The sequence below is a fragment of the Myotis davidii genome, unplaced genomic scaffold, assembly GCF_000327345.1.
Source record: "Myotis davidii unplaced genomic scaffold, ASM32734v1 scaffold455, whole genome shotgun sequence".
Taxonomy (NCBI): domain Eukaryota; kingdom Metazoa; phylum Chordata; class Mammalia; order Chiroptera; family Vespertilionidae; genus Myotis; species Myotis davidii.
This window is the reverse complement of record NW_006287459.1, coordinates 1,337,149-1,360,795: the sequence shown is the minus strand read 5'-3', so window position 1 is coordinate 1,360,795 and position 23,647 is coordinate 1,337,149. Positions and strand designations below refer to the sequence as shown.

General features: G+C 39.5%; 1 protein-coding gene and 1 long non-coding RNA gene across 2 annotated transcripts in view; one reads left to right on the top strand and one right to left on the bottom strand.

Annotated features, from left to right (window-relative positions):
* Positions 1-17,214, bottom strand: part of GABRB1 (gamma-aminobutyric acid type A receptor beta1 subunit) — a 365,263-nt gene extending 348,049 nt beyond the window's left edge. Inside the window, exons 1-3 of the mRNA XM_006759247.2 lie at positions 17,133-17,214; positions 16,934-17,032; positions 16,430-16,497 (exon numbers count right to left, since the gene is read on the bottom strand). Coding sequence (XP_006759310.1) covers positions 16,430-16,497; positions 16,934-17,032; positions 17,133-17,214 — 249 coding nt within the window. The remainder of the gene's footprint in view (positions 1-16,429; positions 16,498-16,933; positions 17,033-17,132) is intronic.
* On the top strand, positions 12,510-17,250 carry LOC107182388. The gene is made up of 3 exons (XR_001513110.1): positions 12,510-12,520; positions 14,244-14,246; positions 17,175-17,250. It is a non-coding gene; the product is annotated as an uncharacterized LOC107182388 (long non-coding RNA).
* Positions 17,251-23,647: the final 6,397 nt, after the last annotated feature.

Below are 23,647 nucleotides of genomic sequence, written 5' to 3'. Positions count from 1 at the left end.
AGATCACCCTGCAGACGGCAACCAGTGGCGGCAGCAGGGGGTGGGGCCACTGCCCAGCTCCCAGGCACTGAGGGAGCTGGGCCGGGGGCCCAGGCCCAACCTATCGCCCCACAGGTGGGATGGTGGAGCAGGTGAGGTGTTGGTGCCAGGTCACAGCGGGGTGCCAGGTGGGTCTGTGAGGCTGCAAGCCTGGGGCTGTGAGCTGGGGCCCAATCCCTGCAGGCCACCCCGAGGGACACCACCCATGCAAGAATTCGTGAACTGGGCCTCTCTCTATATATATATATATATATATGCCTAAGCAACCAGAACGACTGGAACTACCAGTTGCTATAATATGCACTGACCACTAGGGGCCAGGTGCTCAACACAGGAGCTGCCCCCTGGTGGTCAGTGCACTCCCACAGCCAACCTCCCATGCCCTGTCCCTCTCTCAGGCCAGCAGCCCCAATCGGCCTGCTGCCTGCCCACTGTTGTGGTGGCCTGGTGGCGAGGGAAGAAGGAGTGGGGGAGGCAGAGAACCACGCAGTGGAAGGGTGCCGACAATGGCAGTGGTGGCATCCAGCATCCATTCCTTCCACACCCGGCCCAGCGACCATCGCCTCCTCTCCGACCGGCCCGATTGGCATGGCCTCAATCAGCCCAGATCACTGGCCAGGCCTAGGGACACCACCCATACATGAATTTTGTGCACCAGGCCTTTAGTATGGAATAAAAAAAGACCCCAAGTAGCCGCAGCTATTCCCAAATCCTGAGAAAGAAGTACAAAGTAGGAAGAATCTCAATACCAGATGTCAAGCTATACTAAAACACCACGGTTCTCAAAACTGCCTGGTACTAGCACAAGAACAGACATATACACCAATGGAACAGAACAGAGAACCCAGAAATCGACCCAAGCCTCTATGCTCAATTAATATTTGACAAAGAAGGCAAAAGCATACACTAGAGTCAAGACAGTCTCTTCAATAAATGGTGTTGGAAAAATTGGACAGATATGTGCAAAAAAATGAAACTAGACCACCAACTTACACCACACACCATACACAAAAATAAAACTCAAAATGGATAAAGGGCTTAAATGTAAGATGGGAAATTATAAAAATCTTAGAGGATCCACAGGCAGCAAAATACCAGACATATGTTGTAGCAATATCTTTACTGATATAGCTCCTAGGGCAATTGGAAACTAATGAAAAAATAAACAAATATGACTACATCAAGGTAGAGAAGGCTTCTGCACAGAAAAAAAAATCAATGAAACAACAGGAGAGCCTACTGCATGGAAGAACATATTTGTGAATGTGATCTCTGATAAGGTTTTAATCTCCAAAATTTACAGGGAGCTCATACAACTTAAAAAAAAAAGGAAGATAAACAACCCAATAAAAAAAATGGACAAAGGACCTAAATAGACACTTTTCAAAAGAGGACATATAGAAGGCCAAGAGACATATTAAAACATGCTCAAAGTCACTAATCATCCAAGAGATGCAAGTCAAAACGACAATGAGGTACCATCTCACACCTGTCAGAATGGCTACATCAACAAATCAACAAACGACAAGTGCTAGTGAGGATGTGGAGAAAGAGGAACACTCATGAACTGCTGGTGAAAATGCAGGCTGGTGCAGCCACTGTGGAGTTCCCTCAAAAAACTAAAATTGGAACTCCCATTTGACCCAATAATCCCACATTTAGGGATATATCCCAAGAAATCAGAAAAAGCAATCGGAAAGGATATATGCACCCCTATGTTCATAGCAGCACAATTCACCATAGCTAAGGTTTGGAATCAGCCTAATCCACTCATCAGCAGATGAGTGGATTAAAAACTGAGAACATTTTCACAATGGAATACTATGTTGTTGTAAAAAAAAAAAAAAAAAAGGAACTCCTCCCATTTGCAACAGTATGGATGGACCTGGAGAGCATTATGCTAAGTGAAATAAGCCAGTCAGAGAAAGATAAATATTGCATGATCTCACTCATTTGTGGAATATAACTAACAACATAAACTGAAGGACAAAAATAGATCCAGAGACAGAGAAGCATCAAACAGACCATCAAACCTCAGAGGGAAGGCAGGGGAGAGTGGGGAAGGGGTTAGAGATCAACCAAAGGACTTGCATGCATAAGCATAACCAATGGACACAGACACTAGAGCGGTGAGAGCATGTGTGCGGGGGGCAATGGAGGGAAAAAGAGACATATGTAATGCCTTAATCAATAAAGAAAAATGAGATAAATTCATTCAAAATCTGAAATATAATAGAAAAATAATAAAAATACCAACACTTAAAATTTATATAGCAATTTAAAGATTATACATCTCATGTACAGAACATATTTGTACATGACTTCTCTCTTTTGATTCTCACAGCTCCCTGGAATACGTGGAACAGAAATTATTATTTCTACTTTACATGGAACTAAAAACAAAAGGACTTAAGCATCTCATTAGATTTATACTTCAGAGTATAAATTAGGATACAACATCATTCCGACATTTCAAAGTGATTTAAAATTATTGAAATAGAACCTGACAGAAGCACATTCAAGGGGAACATACTTAAGGGAAAACAACAAAATTATATTTGCCAGATAGGGAGTGTCTGGACTTAAAAAATTGCCTGTGTGCTGCCTGCTAGACACTGATTTTAACTATGAGATTCATCAGGTTTTTTAATCTACAAGACATTATCGTTATCTTGCCCAGTCAGCATGGATGCTACACCTAGAGAGAATAGAGGTGAATTTGTTCATTTCACATCTTAGGCTACAAAATATTGGGCATCACTGTCAAATCCAGCCAAATGCCTTTCGAATCAGGGATCAGCGTGAACAATGCTGTCTCAGCACACCTGAGCCATTTTTTTCTAGCAGTTTCATCTCAGGTTCCAAAGTCAGGAAACTGCTGATTCTGGGCAAAAGTATAAAATAACTCGTTTTCCCTCTCTCCTCATGTCCTTTTCTCATCTCTGTCCCTTAAACAAACCTGTTTGCTCATTCAACCATTCATTCACACTCTGGTTTAAATACAGGAAATGAAAACTACAATCATTGTTGACTCTCTCAGGGTTATTTGTATTTCAGTATAGTCAAAGCTGAAGATATTGAGATCTGACGGAGGCATTTCAAGCGGGTCACTTCCCAATTAACCTGAAATCACCTTCAGTAGATGCCCCCTACATACATTACCAACAGAGGCCCATATTTTGACTCAAAAACAAACCTCCACTCAGTACAACTGAATAGTATTGAAAAGGAATAATGGCGTTTGGTTTGTTTGACTTTGGATTCATATATCTCTGTCCATTTTGCCGAATCACACAAGTGAAAATTTAAATGTGGAATAGCTGCATAGGTGCCAATGCAAAACCAATTCATCAAGATATGCTTACATTGTACGACACTGATTTTGAACACAGTAAGGCAGATACCATCTGTTGATCCTGAAAGTCATTCTCTTCCACAAATTCAGAGAACCAGGTTATGAAATCCCCTTCAAACTTCATGACGACACAGCTTGTGGGTATCTCCCGAAGTAGCGTCTGCACTGACTTAGGAGATATGCACCAACAACTCAACAAGGACTGAATATGATGTTTCAGTTTTGTGAATACATCCTACTCTCCAAATTTTTCATCCTGTCTTTCTCTTATCCCCAACTTCAAAACTTCTAAAAACCAGATCTCAACACACTAAGCCAAAGTGTTCAATTGACCAACACTATTAACCTTTATAGTGAATCTTTTTCTCTCCTCTCATCTGCCTCAACTCAGGAGTCAGTTTGAACTGGAGTTTTTATTTCCTCAGTTGTTTATTTGAGATGTACTGACTTGTGTGTGTTTTGGGGATGGAGTAGGGGACAGGGCAGAGGGGTTGTGATGTCAGTGGAAAGAATATTTTATCATTATGTAATGTGGTAGTTGATTTAACACACTAGTTATAACAAATTACTGTGTGGATGTGAGAGTTTCAGACAAAAGTTGACATTTCAAAGCAAACATACCATGTAATTGCAAGGACACAATTGGAAGCAAAAATGACGAGATATAGATAGATTCATATACATATACATATATAGGCACATATACATATATATATTAAATATATAATTCTGGATTAGACATATTTTTTACCTTACACAGTATTTTAAAATTTTAAGTTTCTTGGCTATCTTTTAAAATTTAACTTATCTGATCCAAAACTTCTCCAGATTGGCTAAAGAACCCCTTTTCCATACTATATTTTTTGTTTGATTTTCCTTATTTTTAAATGCCATTCATTTTATAGTCATCAATCAATTTATTCTTTAATAATCTCTTAAATGTGTCCAGAAATAGTGATAGTCCAGGTGCCCGTATGGAAATAACATTTTGAAAGTGAAAAGCAGTCATTATTTCTAAAGCTGATAAAAGTCGTGTGTGTGTGGCCTGGCCGGTGTGGCTCAGTGGTTGAACATCAACCTATGAACCTGGTGGTCATGATTCGATTCCTGGTCAGGGCACAGGAAGGGGTTGCAGGCTTGATCCCCAGTAGGGGGCATGCAAGATGCAGCTGATCAGATCAGTGATTCTCATCATTGATGTTTCAATCTCTCTCTCCCTCTTCCTTCCTCTTTGATCTCAATAAAAACATATTTTAAAATAAAGTTGTATGCATGTAAGTATATACATGCATAAGTACAGAGGACTCCAACCTGCCATGCCTTCACTTACAATTTTCCAACTTTAAAATGTTGCAAAATTGATGCCTAGCCAGTAGAAATATGCAGTCAGTGCTTCAAATTTTGAATTTTGATTTTTCACCAGGCTAGTGACATAATTATGATACTCTTTCCTGGTGCTGGGCAGCGGCAGTGAATCATAGGACAAACAATCCATACTCTATAGTGTATCATGTTGCCAGCATTTTCTGGATACTGTGTATTGTGTTTTCGCATCCCATCATGTCTATGAAACACCCATCTGTGTTTCCTGCTTCTGCTGAGAAGAGGAAGGCAATGAGTCTTGAGATGAAACTCAACATAATTTCCCAAGTGCAGGCTAATATAAGTGTTCTGAGCACATGTAAGATAGGCTAGGCTGAGCTATGATGTTCGGTAGGTTAGGTGCATTAAATGCATTTTTTACCTAATGCTATTTTCAGTTGAGGATGGGTTTGTCAGAACATACCCCCACTGTAAGTCAAGAAGCTCGCACAAGTGTGCACACACACACACAGGCAAGCATTGATATTTTTATGAAGTAACTTTGTGTCTGTGAAACTAGCTGTGCCATGTGATGAAGTTGTTTCTATGGAAACAGCTCATGATTCATGATCAACATAAAAGAAAATTACAGATGAAGGTATAATGTAGAGCTGACAGAGAAACTATTAATTCCAGAATTAAAATTTTAAATGCCATTATTACTCTTTTTTATGACTAGAAAAATTCTTTTATAATCATAACAAATGTTATTTGTTATTAAGTCCCTGCAATATGCAAGGAGTTACATAAAAAGCATAAAAAATACAATCCGAAACTTCCTGGAGCTTATATAGTGTGAGAGAAAAGGACGAGGTTAATAAGTAAAAACCTTCTGCATGCTGAAGGATGATCATTGCTTATATTGGGTCTTTTGTCTTTTCAGGGTCTTGATTTTTTATCTGCCCAATACCTGTTCTCCAGCAGAATTCTCTCTAGTGTGGCTACAGAAAAGGCTCTGCAGAAGCAAGATGACTTCCGGTGGGTTTTGAAGCAGCTCTAGGTGCATTTGGGTGGGAGAAGATTGCTAGGAGGGAGAAATGATGGCCTCTGACATGAAAAAACATTCTAGGCACAGGAAGGATTTCAGATAAATGTCACTGAACTGTCTCTCTGAAAACCACAAAACTGTTTCTCTTGATCAGAGAATTATATATCATCACCCTGAAAATAATAGATCAGAAGAAGAAAAACCTCCCCATGAGTCACAGAGGGTTAGAGTAGGCATAGGCCCTAGTGTTCAACAAATCTATTCCTCCCCTTTCATTCCCCCCATAGCGTTCAACAAATCTACTCCCCCAAACAAACCCTCTCATTCAAGCAGGATATACTCCTAGCAACTTGCCTGATGGATCCTTTTAGCAACAGGAGCCAGGCATCTAGCCTCTGACTTTTCAGTTATATTCAAGGGGCCTGAAACCTGCACTCCTTTTCAGTTGAGTTAGGGCTGGAATAGCTGATTGCTAATGGCTACCTATGAACCTTCTTTATTTGAATATATTCCCTGAGCTGCTTCTCTGCCTCTTCCTCTAAACTAAATAAAACAATCTCTGAACATGCCTTTGTTTAAATAGATATCCTCTTTCTAGGAGTCCATTTGTGGGGGGAGGGTGAATTCTTATTTAAAATCACCTCCACCAGGCTTTTCAATTGTTTCAGTTCTTCTGCAAAGCTCCTGGGAGGCCCTTTTTTAACTTCCTAGAAGCTAGGCTTCATTTCTCCGGGCACACTATTGGTGGCACTTGTGCTGTCTGTTATACCCAGTTTCATCACATCCCAAATACGATTTATATGAGAACTCACACTGATTTCGCTGCTTGGAATCATTTTAGGGACACCATGGAGAAGAGAGCAGGTGCTATGGAAGTGGGATCCCCACACATCTATTTTCCCCATCTCTATGGTTTTATAAAGGCAACTGAAACAGAATATAAAGATCACTTCTCTGGGGGAATTTGAAAAGTTTGGTCTCAATCCTGTCAGGGCCCAGGTCTTCCTAGATAAAGAACAATGTTGCTAGAGATTAAAGTTGACTGCACTGTAGTTACTGTCTGGCCAGCACCCTTTCTCCATATCTCTAACCAGCCCATTTCAGCCACCACATCTATGGGCCCCGGGATTTCTCTCTGGACAATTTGCCTTATTTGTGAACAGAACTATAAGAGTCACCAAGAAACTAGGCTTTTCCAGGATAGTTCCAATTTTTACTATTCTACCTCAATGTTCCCAGAAGTACCTTATTCAGAAACAGAGAAGGATAGAACAGATGGATGAATCTCAGAAGGCAGGTGAGGATGGGTGGGTGAGTGGGAAGTGATTAACATATATGGGGGGTCCGTGGACAGACTATAGTATGGTGAAGGCCTGGGAGGGGTGGGTGCAGGATGGAGGGGGTCAGCATAATATTTTTTAAGCAAAAAATTCAAAAGGATATATAAAGAACTATAAGTATCCCTCCAAGTCATTCTCCTAGTCCTGGGTCCACTTCTAAGAGAAACCCTGTTACTCATTTCTTGTGTATTCTTCCAGATACTGCCAGTGCCTATACAAATATATAAATATATATGTTTCTAGAGAGGCTTCTTTTTATATAAGTGAGAACATTCACTAACATTGTTTTACTCTACTTTTAGAATTCTGTCTTATCTCTTGACAATCTTCCCAATGCCCTTTAAGTTCTCACCATGGTGAATAACCTGTAGTTCCCAGAACACTCCATGCTGTTTTCAGGCACACCTGCTAATGCCTATGCCCTTCCTTTGGTCTGGAAGGTTTTTCTGTTCATTAGCAGCTTATACATGGTATGGACTAACCAACCTCTTTAAGATTCATGTCAAGCATTAGCCTTTCCCCATGCCTGAGAAACCACCCTTCCGTGCACCCACAGGATCCTGGACTTGTCTGTCTCTATCACAGCATCTACCACATTGTCCTAAAATAACTTCATGTATACATAGTTTTGTACTCTGTAAAATACTTGAAAGTAGGGGGCATGTCTTGGTCCTATTTCTATCCTTGGAGCTCAGTTTAGGCCATGAAAAAAGACTAATTGTTTAGGTTGGCCAGACAGCCCCAATCAGCCTGACTGGCGCCAGCTGGCCAACCTCGTGTGGTCCCTCCCCGGCCAGCTGGCCCCCATTGGCCCCTATTGGCCCTGATCACCAGCCAGGCCAAGGGACCCCACCCATGCACAAATTTGTGCACTGGGCCTGTAGTTGTCTATAAGCATATGTTGGGCCCAAACACCCAAGACCATGTTAACTATGGATGTTTCAAAATCCTTCAAAGGGGGAAAATCTTCACTCTGGAATAGAAGATTTAAATACATATATATTTTAAAAGAGTGTAAATGCCACAGGACATCTCATCTGCTTTATTCACAAGAGTAGTTGAAGGAATGCTCTTGGGAAAATGGTCTTTAATCTTAAATATACAATATAATGATGGGTTTTATTGGAGCTGCAAGGGTGGGAATACCCTAGGCACTTAATGAAGGGGTAGCAGAAATAATTACTGGCAGAAAAAATACTATGAAAATGAGGTAACTAGGCTCATGAAAGAAACCCACACATCCTTTTTGTGGCCAGCCTTCTTTCTAAGTTATCATCTCTGATAGAATTAATTATAAACCCTTTCTTGAGCATTTCTTCTAAGTGCCATGTAATAGATTGTTATTTACTACTGACTATTGACTTCTTTCAGTAGATAGCAGTTAAGAGATTTCATGAAATGCACAATCTGCTGAAAACAGGAGTATTCTAAAATACAGAAACTCGGTGGATGGTGGTTTTATGAAAAATAGGATTCAGTGCTTTGAAAAACTTTATGGAGAAGTTCTGTACTAACATGTAATCAATTATAAGCATATATTCATCCATCTTCCTATTATCCTCAAGGGTAATAATGCCGTTTGATTTATTAAAATAAATCATTTGGAAAAATTTAATACCATTTTTCTTTTGAAATGGTTTACCATCCTTGAGGATGCAAGTTTTCTTTATTTTTTATATATATATTAGAGGCCTGGTGCACAAAAATGTGTGCACTTGGGGGGTCCCTCAGCCCAGCCTGTGCCCTCTCGCAGTCTGGGACCCCTGGGGGGATGTCCACCTGCTGGCTTAGGCCCGCTCCCCAAGGGAGCGGGCCCAAGCTGGCAGTCAGACATCCCTCTGGCAGCCCGGGACCCCTTGGGGGATGTCCACTTGCCAGTGGGGAGCAGACCTAAGCTGCAGTCGGACATCCTTAGCACTGCTGAGGAGGCAGGAGAGGCTCCCACCACCACTGCTGTACTGGCAGCCATCAGCCTGACTTGTGGCTGAGCAGAGCTCCCCCTCTGGGAGCACACTGACCACCAGAGGGCAGCTCCTGCATTGAGCGTCTGCCCCCTGGTGGTCAGGGTGTGTCATAGTGACCAGTCATTCCCAGTTGTTTTGCTGTCAGGGTCCATTTGCATATTACCCTTTTATTATATAGGATAGAGGCCTGGTGCACGGGTGGGGGCCGGCTGGTTTGCCCTGAAGGATGTCCCAGATCAGGGTGGGGGTCCTGCTTGGGTGCCTGGCCAGCCTGGGTGAGGGGCTGATGGCTATTTGCAGGCTGGCCACAGCCCCTTCAGGGTGGGGGGTCCTGCTGGGGTGCCTGGCCAGTTTGGGTGAGGGGCTGAGGGTGGTTTTCAGGCTGGCTAAGGCCCCCAGTGGGGACCCTCACCCCATGGGGGTGTGGCCAGCCTGTGTGAGGGCCACACACCCCGGCGGCCCAAGCTCCCAGCCACTCCTTTTTTTCTTTTCTTTTTTTTTCAGCGCCTCTTTGAATGAAGGGCAGGGCTGGCTGGAAGCAGGTATCTGGGATTTATTTATCTTCTATAATTGAAACTTTGTAGCCTTGAGCGGAGCCCAGGGCCAGCCAGGGCAGGTGGGAAGCTTGGCTTCCTCCATCGCTGGGGGCAACCCAAGCCTCCTGCTTGCTCCAGCTCCATGACCTCTGCCATCTTAGTTGGGTTAATCTGCATATTCTCTCCTGATTGACTGGTGAGCATGGCTTGTGGGTGTAGTGGAGTGGAAGAGGGCCAGAGTGATGGTTAATTTGCATCTTTCTCTTTTATTAGTGTAGACTAGAGGCCCCTCGGTGTGGCCTGCAGGTATTGGGCCGAAACCGGCAGTCCAACATCCCCGGAGGGATATAGTAATTTGTAAAGTGGCAGGCAGCCAGGAGGAGCCTGAGCCCGGGGCCAGGTGCCACACTGCTCCCACTCATCCTGGACCTGCTGCGCCTGCCACAACCACTAGGTAGGCTCTCTGCTGCTCTGCTGCGGTCTCCACATCCGTCCTAGGGAGATATCCGCATGCCCATGAGAAGCAGCTGTAGGCTCTCACCCAGTCAGTCCCAATGCTGGTCCCAATTCTGGTATCAGTCCAGATGGGGGAGTGGTATGCAGAGGGAGTGTCTGTGGGAGAGGTTCATGACACCGCATCTGTACTCACCAGCCCTGAACCTGGCGCCTGGGCCCATCAGTCAGATAAGCGGCGCTCCCACTGTGGGAGTGCAATGACCGCCAGGGGACAGCACCTGCATTGAGTGTCTGCCCCCTGGTGGTCAATGCATGTCATTGCAACCGGTCAAATGGTTGAACAGTTGCTTAGGCTTTTATATATATAGATTTTTTTTTATTTCAGAAAGGAAGGGGGAGGAGAAAGAGATATAAACATCGATGAGAGAGAATCATTGATCAGCTGCCTCCTGCACACCCCCAACTGGGGATCGAGCCTGCAACCTGGGCATGTGCCCTGACAGGGAATTTAACCATGACCTCCTGGTTCATAGATCAATACTCAACCACTAAACCATGCTGGCTAGGCAATGCAAGTTTTCACTTATGTGTGTTTTGAGGGTGCTATTAAGACTTTGGGAGGCATGCCAAAACAGAAAGCATCAGACATAAGTGATATTCAGTTGAGATAAACACCCTTGCTACCAGACCACCTGATGGAAAGATTTTATGTGCAATAGGTAAATCCTTTAGGATATTCCAGTCCTAGAAAATAACAGTTTCCTTCTGTTTCACATTAAGTGTTGAAAAAAGTATTAGTTTGGCAGTAGTGGAACAATGTTCCCAGTTTGAATACAATGGACAGAATCAGACAGAAATATTTCTAATTTGGTCCTGGTCCCAATATTCAATACAATATAAACCAAGCATCAGTCAAGTCTCATTTTGAAGACTATTGAGCTAACATTTCTCATTTCTGTCTTTGGGGATCTGTTTAACTAGGAGAAAAAAGGAAGATAATGCCATGACCAACTAAAATGGTGATTCAAGAAGCCTGAATTGCCTGCAGTAATTGCTGCTATGTTCCCAGGAGACTATCATCGTTTGTACTCAGTGGGAATTCAATAAATACTTGTTGGTTGACACATATAATGGGAAAATAAAATTTACAGATGGACTCCAACTAGAGAATAAGATGGAGAGGAAGAATCTTGATTTTGATCATCTGAACTCTTTAATGGTCTAAGTTTATATCATTGAATATCTGAATTATAAATAGGTTTAACCATCATGTCATTTACCTTCATTTTACAGAGGAGACACCTGAGGCCCAGAGAAGTCAAATGACTCACTCAAGGTTCCAAAGCTAAATTCCAGGGATAATTTTTGAGTTACCTAGCAGATAGGAACCACTCCTGGAGTAATGCTGCCTGGTTTCAAATTCTGGCTCTGCTATTTGCCAGCTATATATCTTCTGAACAACTCTTTAACCTCTCTCAACCAAAGTCTCCCTCTCTCAACCTCATAATTACTGTATAGCCTTAAACAGAAGATTTAATGAGCTACTAATAGAAAAAGAAAAACTATTTAATAACCATACTTGACACATAGGATATGTTCAATAAATGTTACTATTGTATTACACATTTTAATACCCAGTGTGGCCTTGTGATCCTAAGAACAAAGGCTTTCAAATGTGAACTCAAACTCCTAAAAATCTGGATAGGATTGCTTAGAAGTGGCTTGAGGCATAAAAAGATCTTTATGCTCTCTCCAAACAGAGAGGCAAAGTGAAGTTTTTCCTCTGTCAGCTTTTCCAGATGGTAGAATATTGTAACCCAGCACCTAAAAGTGAGACCTGATCGATTACTCATATAAGACAAAATTTTATTTATGTCTTTATTTAACTGCTGATATCTGTTCCTCCCTTTAAATGGTACTGACCTATTTCCTCTATTTGCAAAGGAATTCTATTATAACCTCAGAGAATTTACTGACAGCAGCAAGAGTATGTTTAGGCTATTTTACAAAGCTATTGCAAGCGCCTCAATAGGGGCAAAAACAGTTTGCAATGTTCTCGATTCTGAAGAAGAGAAGTCATTGGTGTTCTGTGAAGCAGCAGGATGGCGGTGTCAGAATGACAGTGCTTGGCAATATTTTCACAGCCATCATTTAAGGTTGGCTGACTCATAAGTATTGACACAGTGAGGAGGGCTGCTGATTAGTGTAAGTCAAGCCCTGTGATCCAGGCTCTTGCCTTTATTCTGTTGCTTATCATCAACTACTAAACTAAATTTTCCTCTTGAACACAGCTACCTGTTTAAACTACCTGGAAATTAACTTGAGACTTAATTTGGAAACTTGGAATAATACTATTCCTAGAGAAACTTAACAGAAAAAAAAAGACGTTCATTTCTTAATAATGCTAAATCTTAGAATAATGTACTGCAGGCTTTGCTGCTCAAAGTGTGTCCACATATCAGTGATTGGCATCACTGGGAGTTGTTAAAAATGCACTGTCCAACCTCATCCCAGGCCTCTGATTTAGAATTTGCATTTTAATATTTTAAAGTTCAGAGTGATTCTGATACACTTAAAAGATAGAGAAACACTGATTTGAAGAAATAGGTGGGGAGGGGAGTGATTCTGACAGGTGGTTACTATTTCATGTCACCAAGATGATGGTAAATAGAGATAAACTGAAGTGAGTAACAGAACCTGGAATCAAATATTAAAATAACAACAGCAACAACAGTGGACTTTAGCAACACTGATGTTTAGTGAATTATATTTGCTTTTCTTTTAGGCATTATTTATACCGTTGACTTATTTTAGTTCTTTTTTTTTCTTTTGGTCTTTAGATCAGGGAGCTCTGTGGTTGGAACTCCTACTTGTACAAAAGAAGCCACCTCTTTAAAAGTCCTTGAAATATGAAATACAAGAGTTCACCCACTTGTTTGCATGTAGTTAATATCATGTTTCCCAAGTCTACTACAGCTACTACAAAGAGAAGACTTGCTTATTGTTATCTGTTTCACTGGGCTTATATTAGGAGATGTTCGTGGTTACTTTAAGGCAATTTCTGGAGGCTACTGTCTCTTTTTTGTCCCAACTGCCTCCTGTTCATTTTTAATCATCCTAGAAAGTGTGTGTGTGTGTGTGTGTGTGTGTGTGTGTGTGTGTAGGGCTTGACAGAAATTGTCGAGAGGTTAATATAACAATAAATGGAAACCACAGTGGTGTATAGTCACTGGCACATACACAATATATCACACGATGTCAGAAGAAAATCCTTCTTAATTCAATCAATAATATTATTTCCTGAGAAGAAAAGCCTTGCTCTTAAGTATCTATTTTTTTCTGCATTAGTATTATTCTACAGAGGCTTTGCATTCACTGCTCAGTAACTATGATTCTGGATAGCAGAGATCATTGACTGTAAAAGCTGTCTATTTTACTGTTTTATTTGGGAAAAATATTTTCTATCCTGAAGTATATAAATCAGAAAATATTTTTGATATTATGCTAGTCTTTAAAACAAACAATCCCATAAACCAATATGGAATTATATTATAATTTTAAAAATAACAAAATTAACATAACCTAGTTTCAAACCCATTAATGTAATGTATGATTATCATGTCATTTTCCCAGCTATGGATGGGTGGATAATAGCAATAATGAATAAGAATATAAAAATGAGTAATGCTTTAGTAATGAATTTTTGTCTGAATTCTCCTTAAAGCTATTTTATTATATTATTTGTCCATTCTTATTTTTTAAATTAATTTTGGTGAACATTTCCTATTACATAACTTCAAAAGTTACTGTCCATCAGGCTACTAAGACATGATTAATAAAATAAGCAATGGTGTTATTTCCCATAGACATTTTCCCCCCTACTTACATTATCTAAAAACCAAAGCATATTATAGACCATTCTCTTAACCAGGATAAACTATCCAGGCTGTGTTTATACAGAACCCTCAATCCTAAAATTCCTCTTTGTTTTCCATCTTTCTAGGAGTTATTTCCAATCTACTCATTTCAATGTTTTATCAGAGAAAATATTAAATAAACCTCAGGTCTTGTTGGTAGCTATCATTAAACGGAGAAACAAAGAAGAATAAGCAAGTCAAGTTTTATTATTTTTCAGTGCTAGTGCTTTTTATTTTCCCACATAGCTCTAACACTTTTGTGGAAAGGTAATTCATATTTTAGTAGAAGGTATTTTTCATTGATTTATCTGCTCAGTGAATATTTTTTTAAAGCAAGTACATATATACATCGCGGAGTGAGTAAATAGATTGTATTATTCCATCATTAGGAGCTATTTCCAGTGGCACCGCAATTAAATTATTTTTCTGAGCTTATATATGAAATTCAATACAGAGCTTTTTTTGTTGTGGTGGTGGTTTGGGTTAATAGAAACTTCCCAATTCAAATTAAAGAAAAACCTGAAAAGGTGTTTTTAAATATAGTCGACAGAATTATACATTTTTTACAATTCTAAAAAGTATAATGTGCCAAACAGAATACTGACTACTGGCAAAGGCATTGATTACCTTTGAGCTCTCCTAATCTTCTCCTATTTTATAAATTACTTATGTGGGTACTTTCAAGGTACCAAAATAAAAGGATAAAAATATTATTATTTATCTACATGATACATATTACTTGTTTTTTCCTAATTTGTTTAGCTGCAATAGCATAGATTGAGCATGATTTGCATATGTACACATGTTATTATGCTACCAAGCATTTGTAAATATTGTGTTTGGGGTTGCTTTGTTTTAGTGACATGTATGTGAACAAAATATTTTAAATAAGTCAGTCTATTAAAAATCATTTTCACATCAGAAAATATTCATTGTGCATTACTTTTTAAAAATTGGTTTCCTTTTTCTAATACAATAATTAGATGACTTATTTTGAAATAGTCTTTTAAATAAGCTATTTAAATCTGGGTAGATTACTATTGGGGTGAGCACTTCCTAAGGTATGTAAATGCCTAATCACAATGTTACTAATTTGACATAATTACAGTATGTCAACTGTAATTGAAAAAACCAATTTAAAAAATAAAGTTGGGTAAGTTACAACTATAAAATACAGAAATGTAATAGTCATACTTTTTATTATAATCATATTCAATAGATTATAAACATATTTCTCCCTTCCTGTCAACATCTTTAAAAAATTCTTAAACCTTAGCATGTTAAAATAGAATGACACACTAGTAATGAAATGAAGACAATTCAATAGCCTTTACAACTATAAACGGATAAAATCCCTAAAGGTTATAGTCTTTAAATTATTCAGGCTCTCTAAATTCCTACTGCCACAATATTTTTTTCGCAAGCGGGAAAAAATGACATGTTGCTCACCTAGATCTAGCTGTTCCCTAGGTGGTTGGTTCTAGAAAAGCAACAGGTTTTCCCCCCTGCCTTACCGGAAGCAACAGTTAGAAACTCTAACAACTAGAAAACTGCTACCCCTCAGTGGTTGGAACCATCCAATAGAGAAACTGTCAGATATGATTTCAATCCATTTTTGCAATAGCTTCAGAAAGGGAGGAGAAAAAACACACACAATAGAATGTTAACCCTTGGAAATGAAAGGACTGCGCTGTTAACTCTCGCCCCCTTCCTTCCACCATCCTTTTAATCAGCAGGCTTTTGCAGCAGGCTTAAGTTTCCAGGGCAAAACAAAGCAATAACCGGAGTCATTCTGTTTCATCTTAGATTTGCAAAATGCAACAAGGCAAATTCATCAACCCCCCACATGGGAACCACACGAGCCTGCCCAGAAGCTGGCTTGAGCACTTTCGCATTAGCAAGCATGGACTATTGTCTCAGCCTGTTGCTCCTGCCACGGGGTGTGCTGGAGCCTGGACGGAGGGAGGGGACACCGAAACCTCCTCCGTGTGCTTGTGTACTCGGTGCCGGGACTGGGTCTGTCCGGCTCCAGGCTGCGGGGAACCGACCTGGAGGAAAGGAGGCTGCGGACCTGGGTCCGAACACCCAAGTGCAGGCCGCCTGCCGCCGGCAGATGGTGCCCTCGGCATCGGAACACCAAAGGAAACCCTGCTCGAGTCCCGCTCAGACTCCGCCCCACCCGATGGGATCCGCGGCTGCCAGTCACCCGTCTTCCCCCAAATAGTGCCGCGCACGCTTCCTCCGGAACACCGCAGTAGCCCGAGTGTGTGTGTGTGCGTGTGCGTGTGTGTGTATCCAAATACAAACCAGGGGCCACAGGGAGTGTGTGTGTGCCAGAGCGGGGAGCGCACGCGGAGTGGGACTCCCGCGGCCGGGGCGAGATGACCGCCAATGAAACGCAGAGGACGCGGGGACCGGTCCATTTCGTATCTGCGTAAGCCCGGCCGCCGAGCCCGTCCGGAGACCACTCACCATGTTCACTTCGGAAACCATGTCTATGCTGGCGACATCGATCCGCATCCCGACGTCCACGGGGGGCCCTGCCGGGGAGATGGGACGTATTATGGGCATATTCTCGGAGTGGCGACAGACTGGGGAGGGGACAGGGGCTTCCTTGGCACTTCCTACATTCTGAATGGGCTCCCTGGACTCCCATCCCTCCTAGCGGGGGGGGGGGGGGGGGGGCAGCTTGGGAAAACAGGTGTGGGCACACGCGTGATGCAGTGACTATGCAGAGGGTGTGTCGGGCCGGGGTAAGGTTGGCTCTGCCTGGGGTTTCATCCACCTGCTACTGGGGGGATCCTATGTGTGTGCGTGCGTGCGTGTCTGCGTGTGTGTGTGTGTGTGTGTGTCTCCAAGGCGTAGGGCATAGTGCACGCTTACGAAAATTACATGCTTTTTTCCCCCTGACATTTATCTTTGTCAGGAAAAGAGAACTAGGTGTGGGTTACAGGTTGAAAAAAGATGAAGCTTTACCTCCAAAGTCCGGCCGCAAGCGAATGTCATATCCTTTGAGCAATCTGTCCACTGTCTCTTTCACGTATGACATGTTGCTGGGCTCATTGGCGCTGAAGGGAAGAAGTAGGGACCGTATTCAGAATGAGCACAAACTGCGAGCAGACATAAAAATAGATAGGCACACCTACCCCCAAATAACAAGCAACATGATCCAGCAAGCATGTAACAAGAAAAACACTCAGGAAGAAAAAAAAAATAGAGAGAAGCCCCAGACTCTCTCGATTATGCACTGTCCACATTACTAACTCTGATTAAAGAATTGTCTTTTCGGCGAAGATTCAAGGAATGCAACTTAGTCGGCGGCAGGGCAGTAATTCCCGAATGGACCTGCGCATGCGCAGAGGGTGCTCTCGACCAAAAGACACCTTGTGCCTTGCAAACAATATTCCTAGTGGAACAGGCAACAGATTTCAATCCCTTTAAAGTTCCTGTTTGTGGTGCTCTGCGTCCTCGGAGTAGTCGGAGATATCCTGCTGCTTGCTTGTTGGGAATCCTACGTGCATGTGTTTTGGGATTGGAGGTTGCTATGATCTTTTCCTCTATGCCCTCAACCTGCCTTTTTTTTTTTTTTTTTTAACTCAACTCGCAGGCATCTGGCTAAGGCTGCCTGTGATTGGAACCTTTCGTTAACAGTCACAGTGGTCCCAGAACTGGGAGTTTGGAGTGAGGGCGGTTTTCTGGTCGCCAGTGTGTGTGTGTGTGAGATGGGAAGGGGGAGGGAGGAAAGCTTGGCGGTGGGGTGAGGTGGAGAATGAAGTGAATTGAAGAGGGAAAGCCAAAGAAGGGAAAAGGCAGAGGAAACCCAGGAATATTTGAGGACTCCAAGAATCTGGTCCCCCCAGGGAGGCTTTTTAAGACTTCCCTGTTAGAGTAGCCCATCTCTGTGGGAGGGAGAGGAGGAGGGGCGGGTCAGTTTCTCCCCCTCTCCCCTCCCCCGCCCCCGCTTCCTTTCTTCCCTCCCCCTTTTAGTCTCTGCAGCCTAGGATGGAGGTAGGAGGGGGGAACAAGCAATGAGACAGCATCTCTGGGCAGGCAATCCTTTTTCTATGGCCACTGGGCCCAAGTTCCACTTTTCTTCTAGGTTCTAGTGAGGAAAATCCCTTTCATAAATTGCCAGTGTGTTAGCTGGTATATAGTAACCCAGAAGGGGCTCTGAAACACCCAGAGGGTCTAACCTCTGTTTGCAAGTAGATTGGGGTTCTGTAGGAGCAACAGTTGTGTGAATTAAAATAAATTCAAACAATGCAATTTGATAAACGTCACTGAGCACAAGTTAGGAGGGAAGCCCTGGGCTAGGGGTTGGTTCATTAAAGAGGATTCCTGTCCTAGACAAATTCACAAATCAGGCAGAGGGGTAAAAATATAGGCATATAAAATATAGATCTCTAGACAGTGTTATGGTGACAGGGCTGTTAATTCTACCAGGGAGAAGTGGGATATGGTTTCAAAAGAGAAATCTTTTTTGCCAGAGCAGGGAGAGAGGGGTATTCCAGAAGGAGGGAACAACATCTGCCAAATCCTAGAGACTTAAAATACTGGTCTGCTTGAATAGCTACACCCTGAAAAGACTGAGCAGAATATAAACCAGGGAGGTAGGGATAGTGGGTGATGAAGGTGTAAAGGGAAACTGAAGCCAGACTATAAATAAAATTATATACAGTACTATTCAGATATGAGCTTCTAGAAAGCACTGGAGGTTTTAAGTAGGAATGGTCAAGGTCAGATTTAGGCTTTAGACAGAATGTTCTGGTAGAATAATCATAAGAACAATTAACATTTGTCATTTGCTGACTATTTACTGGTTATTGTGTATACATTACCTATTATCTCTTTTAACTTTATAATAATATAAATGTGATATATATTATAAGGGTTATTATGACAACCCCAAGCAAAGGGAACTGCAGCATGGAGAGGTCATAGACTAGTGCAAGGTTTCTAAAGTATAATGGGGGCATCAAATAATTGGGGAGCTCGGGGCTTGGAAACTTTCAGAAGGTGCTAATGAACTGTACAAACATTTATAAAAATGTAGATCTTGAAACTATTCATATAAATTAATTTTATTTTCTCATTTGAGCCTCATACCAACCCTAAACTATGAGGCTACTTCTTCTGGGGACACTGTTAGCTCATAATCTGTTTTCTTAATTTTCTTAAAAGTATGTGAAGTCTACCTCTTTAATTTATATGGATTCTCTTTAATGGGTAAAGAGAAAATTAGTTATTCAGGTTCTCACTGAAGCAAAGAACCTCTCTATACTGCACAGCTCTTTGCAAAAGCCAGGCTGTAGAAAATTAGATCTGTGGACATTTACTTTATTCATTTGTTCACTCATTTATTCCTCAAGTATGTATTGAACGTTAACTGTCAGTCACTATGCTAAAAGCTGGTGATACAACAGTAAAAAAAGACAGCATACAGAGTCCTTTTGCACATGGAATTTGTCAATTGATCCATCTATGGGTGGTTGCAAATTGTCAGCCTTGCTAGCCAAATTCTATTCATAATAGAAGCATTTAGTTTGGCGTTTACTGTGTTTGTGTAACTTATAAAGCTTTCACTGGGATATATGTTTTCCAGTTGGTCATGCATCCCCAAAGCTCCTTTTGAACAACCACCAGGATTTTATTTAACAAGAGCCAAGATTTTGTCCTAGCCTTAAGGAAGAATATCACTGACTGTGTATACTTGAATTCTCATGTTTAGCATGCCCCCGTTCAGATCAATTTCACGGAATTTGGCTTTTAAATGATGCCTTCCACCTACATGGAAGCACACTACAAGAACTCATAAGATATTCATGATCACATCTATTATTGGGATGCTATTGAGGATAAAGCCCAGTGTATCGCTTAGTATCTTATGTATGAGACCTAGTACTCCGGAAATTTTTTCACTTCCCAAATAGCTTTTATCTTCTGGGCAATATGAATCCTAAAATTCATCAATTTCCCTATTTGCTTTGGCCACTGAGAATATTAGAATTATAAGTACAATTCAGCTTTAATAATGATGTAAGATCTTAATGACCTGAATTTTGATATATTACATTTCTCCATGATGACTTGGAATTTTAATTTTTTTTTCCTTTCTCACACTTTACTAACTTAAAAACAGTATGTTGCACTGAATATATATATAGTGTGTAAGTTGCCTTGAATAATTTCTGGCACTATTTGGGAAAGAAATAAATTTAAAATAAGAAATAAGTAATTAATTTAAAAAAATTAAAAACCACCAGATCCAGAAACAGTGTGGGATTTATTATGGCTTGAAAAAGCCAATACTTACATTCTCTGTGAAGTTGCTTGTCTTTCCCCAAAACCAATGCTCTTAATTAAGAGCTTCCCTCCTTCAAGATTCAAATCAATTTCCACTTTTTGTTCAAGCTATTCCTGCAACTATTATCTTCTGATAACTCTTAGAAGGACTGAAGGAGGATCCTAAAAATAATCACCCAACTAAGATGGAAGTGTCTGAAGATCAAGATATATTCTTACCTACTCTTAGTGAATATGCTTATTGATTAGAATATAGAATAAGCAGCTTTAAATTCTGTTTTGAATTGGGATCAAACTTGGAAATGATGGTTTCACTTACAAATTAGTGTGGCTTATTTATTTATTCTTGTAAATACTGAATCCAGACAAATAATGTATAGGCTAAAGCTCTTTTTAATAAGCTATATCAAAGACACTGTGTAGCTCTAATGTAGATGAAACACCCGAAAAGGAGTACTACAGAATTTGTTAAAACAAAATAATAAGGATTTAATTTTATAGTTTAAGATTATAACTAAAGTTCATTCCAGTCAGTATGGCTTCTTTTTATTGAGCATCTATTATGTGCCTAGCAAGTATGCAACTCTGCAGTCATAATTAGTCCATTATTATTTGTCCTCAACTTAGTTTAAAATCTTATGTGAATGGATATATTAGCTTGGATATATGTGAAAGAAAGGTGATAATAATTGTTTGGAAGTACTATAAAGGAGATTCTTAAACATAGTTAAAGAAGTGCCCATCCTGACTCAATCCTGCATTTTCCAGATATTAACTTCAGTATAAAAAATTAAGCATTTGGTTAAATTAATGTTTCAAATTAGTGGATTAATAACATGTTTTCTAGTGAATAATAGAAAAAATATCTTTGAAAAAATAATTAATATTGTAAAAGCATTTCCTTATAGTTTTTATTAAAATAAGTTTCAGATTAATGAAGGACTTAAAGGTAAAAATATGAAATCATAGAAATAATAGATAGGTACATGCATAATAACCATTCATCATGTAATAAGTGAATATAGAACATATTTTCTCTTTGACAAATGCTGGTCAAAGGAGAAAAAATTTTAAAAAACTATATATTGATATGAATACATAATTATAAAATTGTTTTTAAATCATATACCTGAAAAATAATTAATTGTGATAGAGGAACTTCCATGAAAATATGAATATTCAACATTTTACCAGAGGTATGATATTTCAATGAGACAAATAAAATTGGGGGGAAATCATAGAAAAATAAAAAAGGAACTAAGCTTTCCTTATTTCCACATGGTAAGTCTGCCTAGAAAGAAAATCTAACAGCATCTCCATATATATAAGACTACAATAAGAGAGGTAGGCCAGCTGGCTGGAATGAAGATCAAACAACATTTAAATACATGTTACCAGCATTACTATCCACAGCAGTTATCAATAAGAAAACATAATAGGAAAACTTACTTCATTACAATAATAGCAAAAACTTCAATATACCCAAGAATAACTGAAACAGAGATGTGCAAGAGCTTTAGAGAGAATCTATATAACATTATGGATGGGCATAAAGTAAGACCTAGACAAAGGAAAATGTACCATATTTGAGACGGGAGACTCAATAACTATAAAGATGTCAATTGTACCCACTCTAAGAAATATCATCCATTTGAATCAAAGTTCAAACATTTGCAGTGGAAATTAAGAAACCAACCCTAAAACTCAAGTGCAAGATTAAACAGGAAGAGAAAAAGGACAAGAAAATTTTGAAGAAAAAAAAAAAGAGGAAGGTTAAGAGACACTTATCTTTGAGATACCAAGACCTATTGAACTATAGAAATTGAAGCAGTGAGTGTTCAGTTCATGAAACAGTGGGATTCACATAAAGACAAGAAAAGATAGTACAACCAAATAAAGAGCATAAATATATCCCTCTCTTTTAGGTAAAAATAAACTATTCGATAAATGCTGTGGAGATAATTTATGACCTGTCAGGGACAAAAAAAAGTAAACCTTTACCTAATTACATGCACAAAAAGGTATTACAGATGGATACATAGCACCTTAGTTTTCTGTTTTAAAAAGGTTTAACACCAAGTATTATGAATACTGTGGAAAATATAATTTCAGAAACTTTGGAGATAATATATATTACCACAATTTATCTTAAGAACAATTTTTAATATTAATAGCCATACATTATACTATTTATTAAATCTATATGTGGAATTTTCATTCTGTTTCATTGATCATGTTTTCTGATTTAACCTAATATTATTTATATATAAAATATGCAATATGTAACATGTAACACATGTCATTGAAAATAACATACTCAATTATATAATACATATAATGATGCTTCAATATACATTGTGAAATGTTACCACAGGCAAATTAATTAACATGTCCATCACCTCACATAGTTACCATTGTGTGTGTGACCAGAATACTTAAGATCTACTTTCCTTGCAAATTTCAAGTATGCAATATAGTATTTTTATCTATAATCATGCTGTGCATTAGATCTCAAGAACTTATTCATTTTATAATTGATCAAAGTACACACTTTCATTTATGACATGATATATTTTTGTCACTATCACTATTACTAAAATTTTAATTTTGGCAAGGTAGCCACATTATTATTACCTTTTAAAATGTTTACATATCCTTTGTTATGCTTTAACACTTTATTTTATAGATTATGCACTTTTAATTTATTGATTATAAAATCTTGTGAAACTGTTATTATAGTAAATCTACTAATTAACTTAAGTGGTATTGTTTCTGTGTTAATGAAAATGGTCTCACTTAATTTTTCCATATGAATGTATTCTCTATGGGTTTATTATATTCTTTAAAAAAGTCTCTTGTGTTTCAGGCTACATAAAAGCCAGTTATTTAACAGATTTTTAGCTGCTAATATGAAAAAATGTCTTTCTTTTTTTTTTTACTTGGTATTTTTCAGCTCTTCTAATTTATATAATATAATGTGGACTTTTGAGACTAAAATTTATATCATGTCATATATCCAAGTACATTTTAATTTATTTTTACTTTTTAAGCATCATGCTATAGCATTTTTGTAAATTAGGTTATCTTCAATAAATGAATTCATATTTTATTATTTTTATATATTTATACATCTTTTGAATTACTTCTCAAATTACTATGTCCAGGAACTCTATTTCCAGTATTTTTCTTTTTTTCTTTATTGATTAAGGTATTACATATGTGACCTTATCCCCACTTTGCCCCTGCCCCCCCCCACTCATGCCCTCACCCTCCTGGTGTCTGTGTCCATTGGTTATGCTTATATGCATGCATACAAGTCCTTTGGTTGATCTCTCCCCCTAACTCCCACCCTCCCCTACCTTCCCTCTGAGGTTTGGCATTCTGATT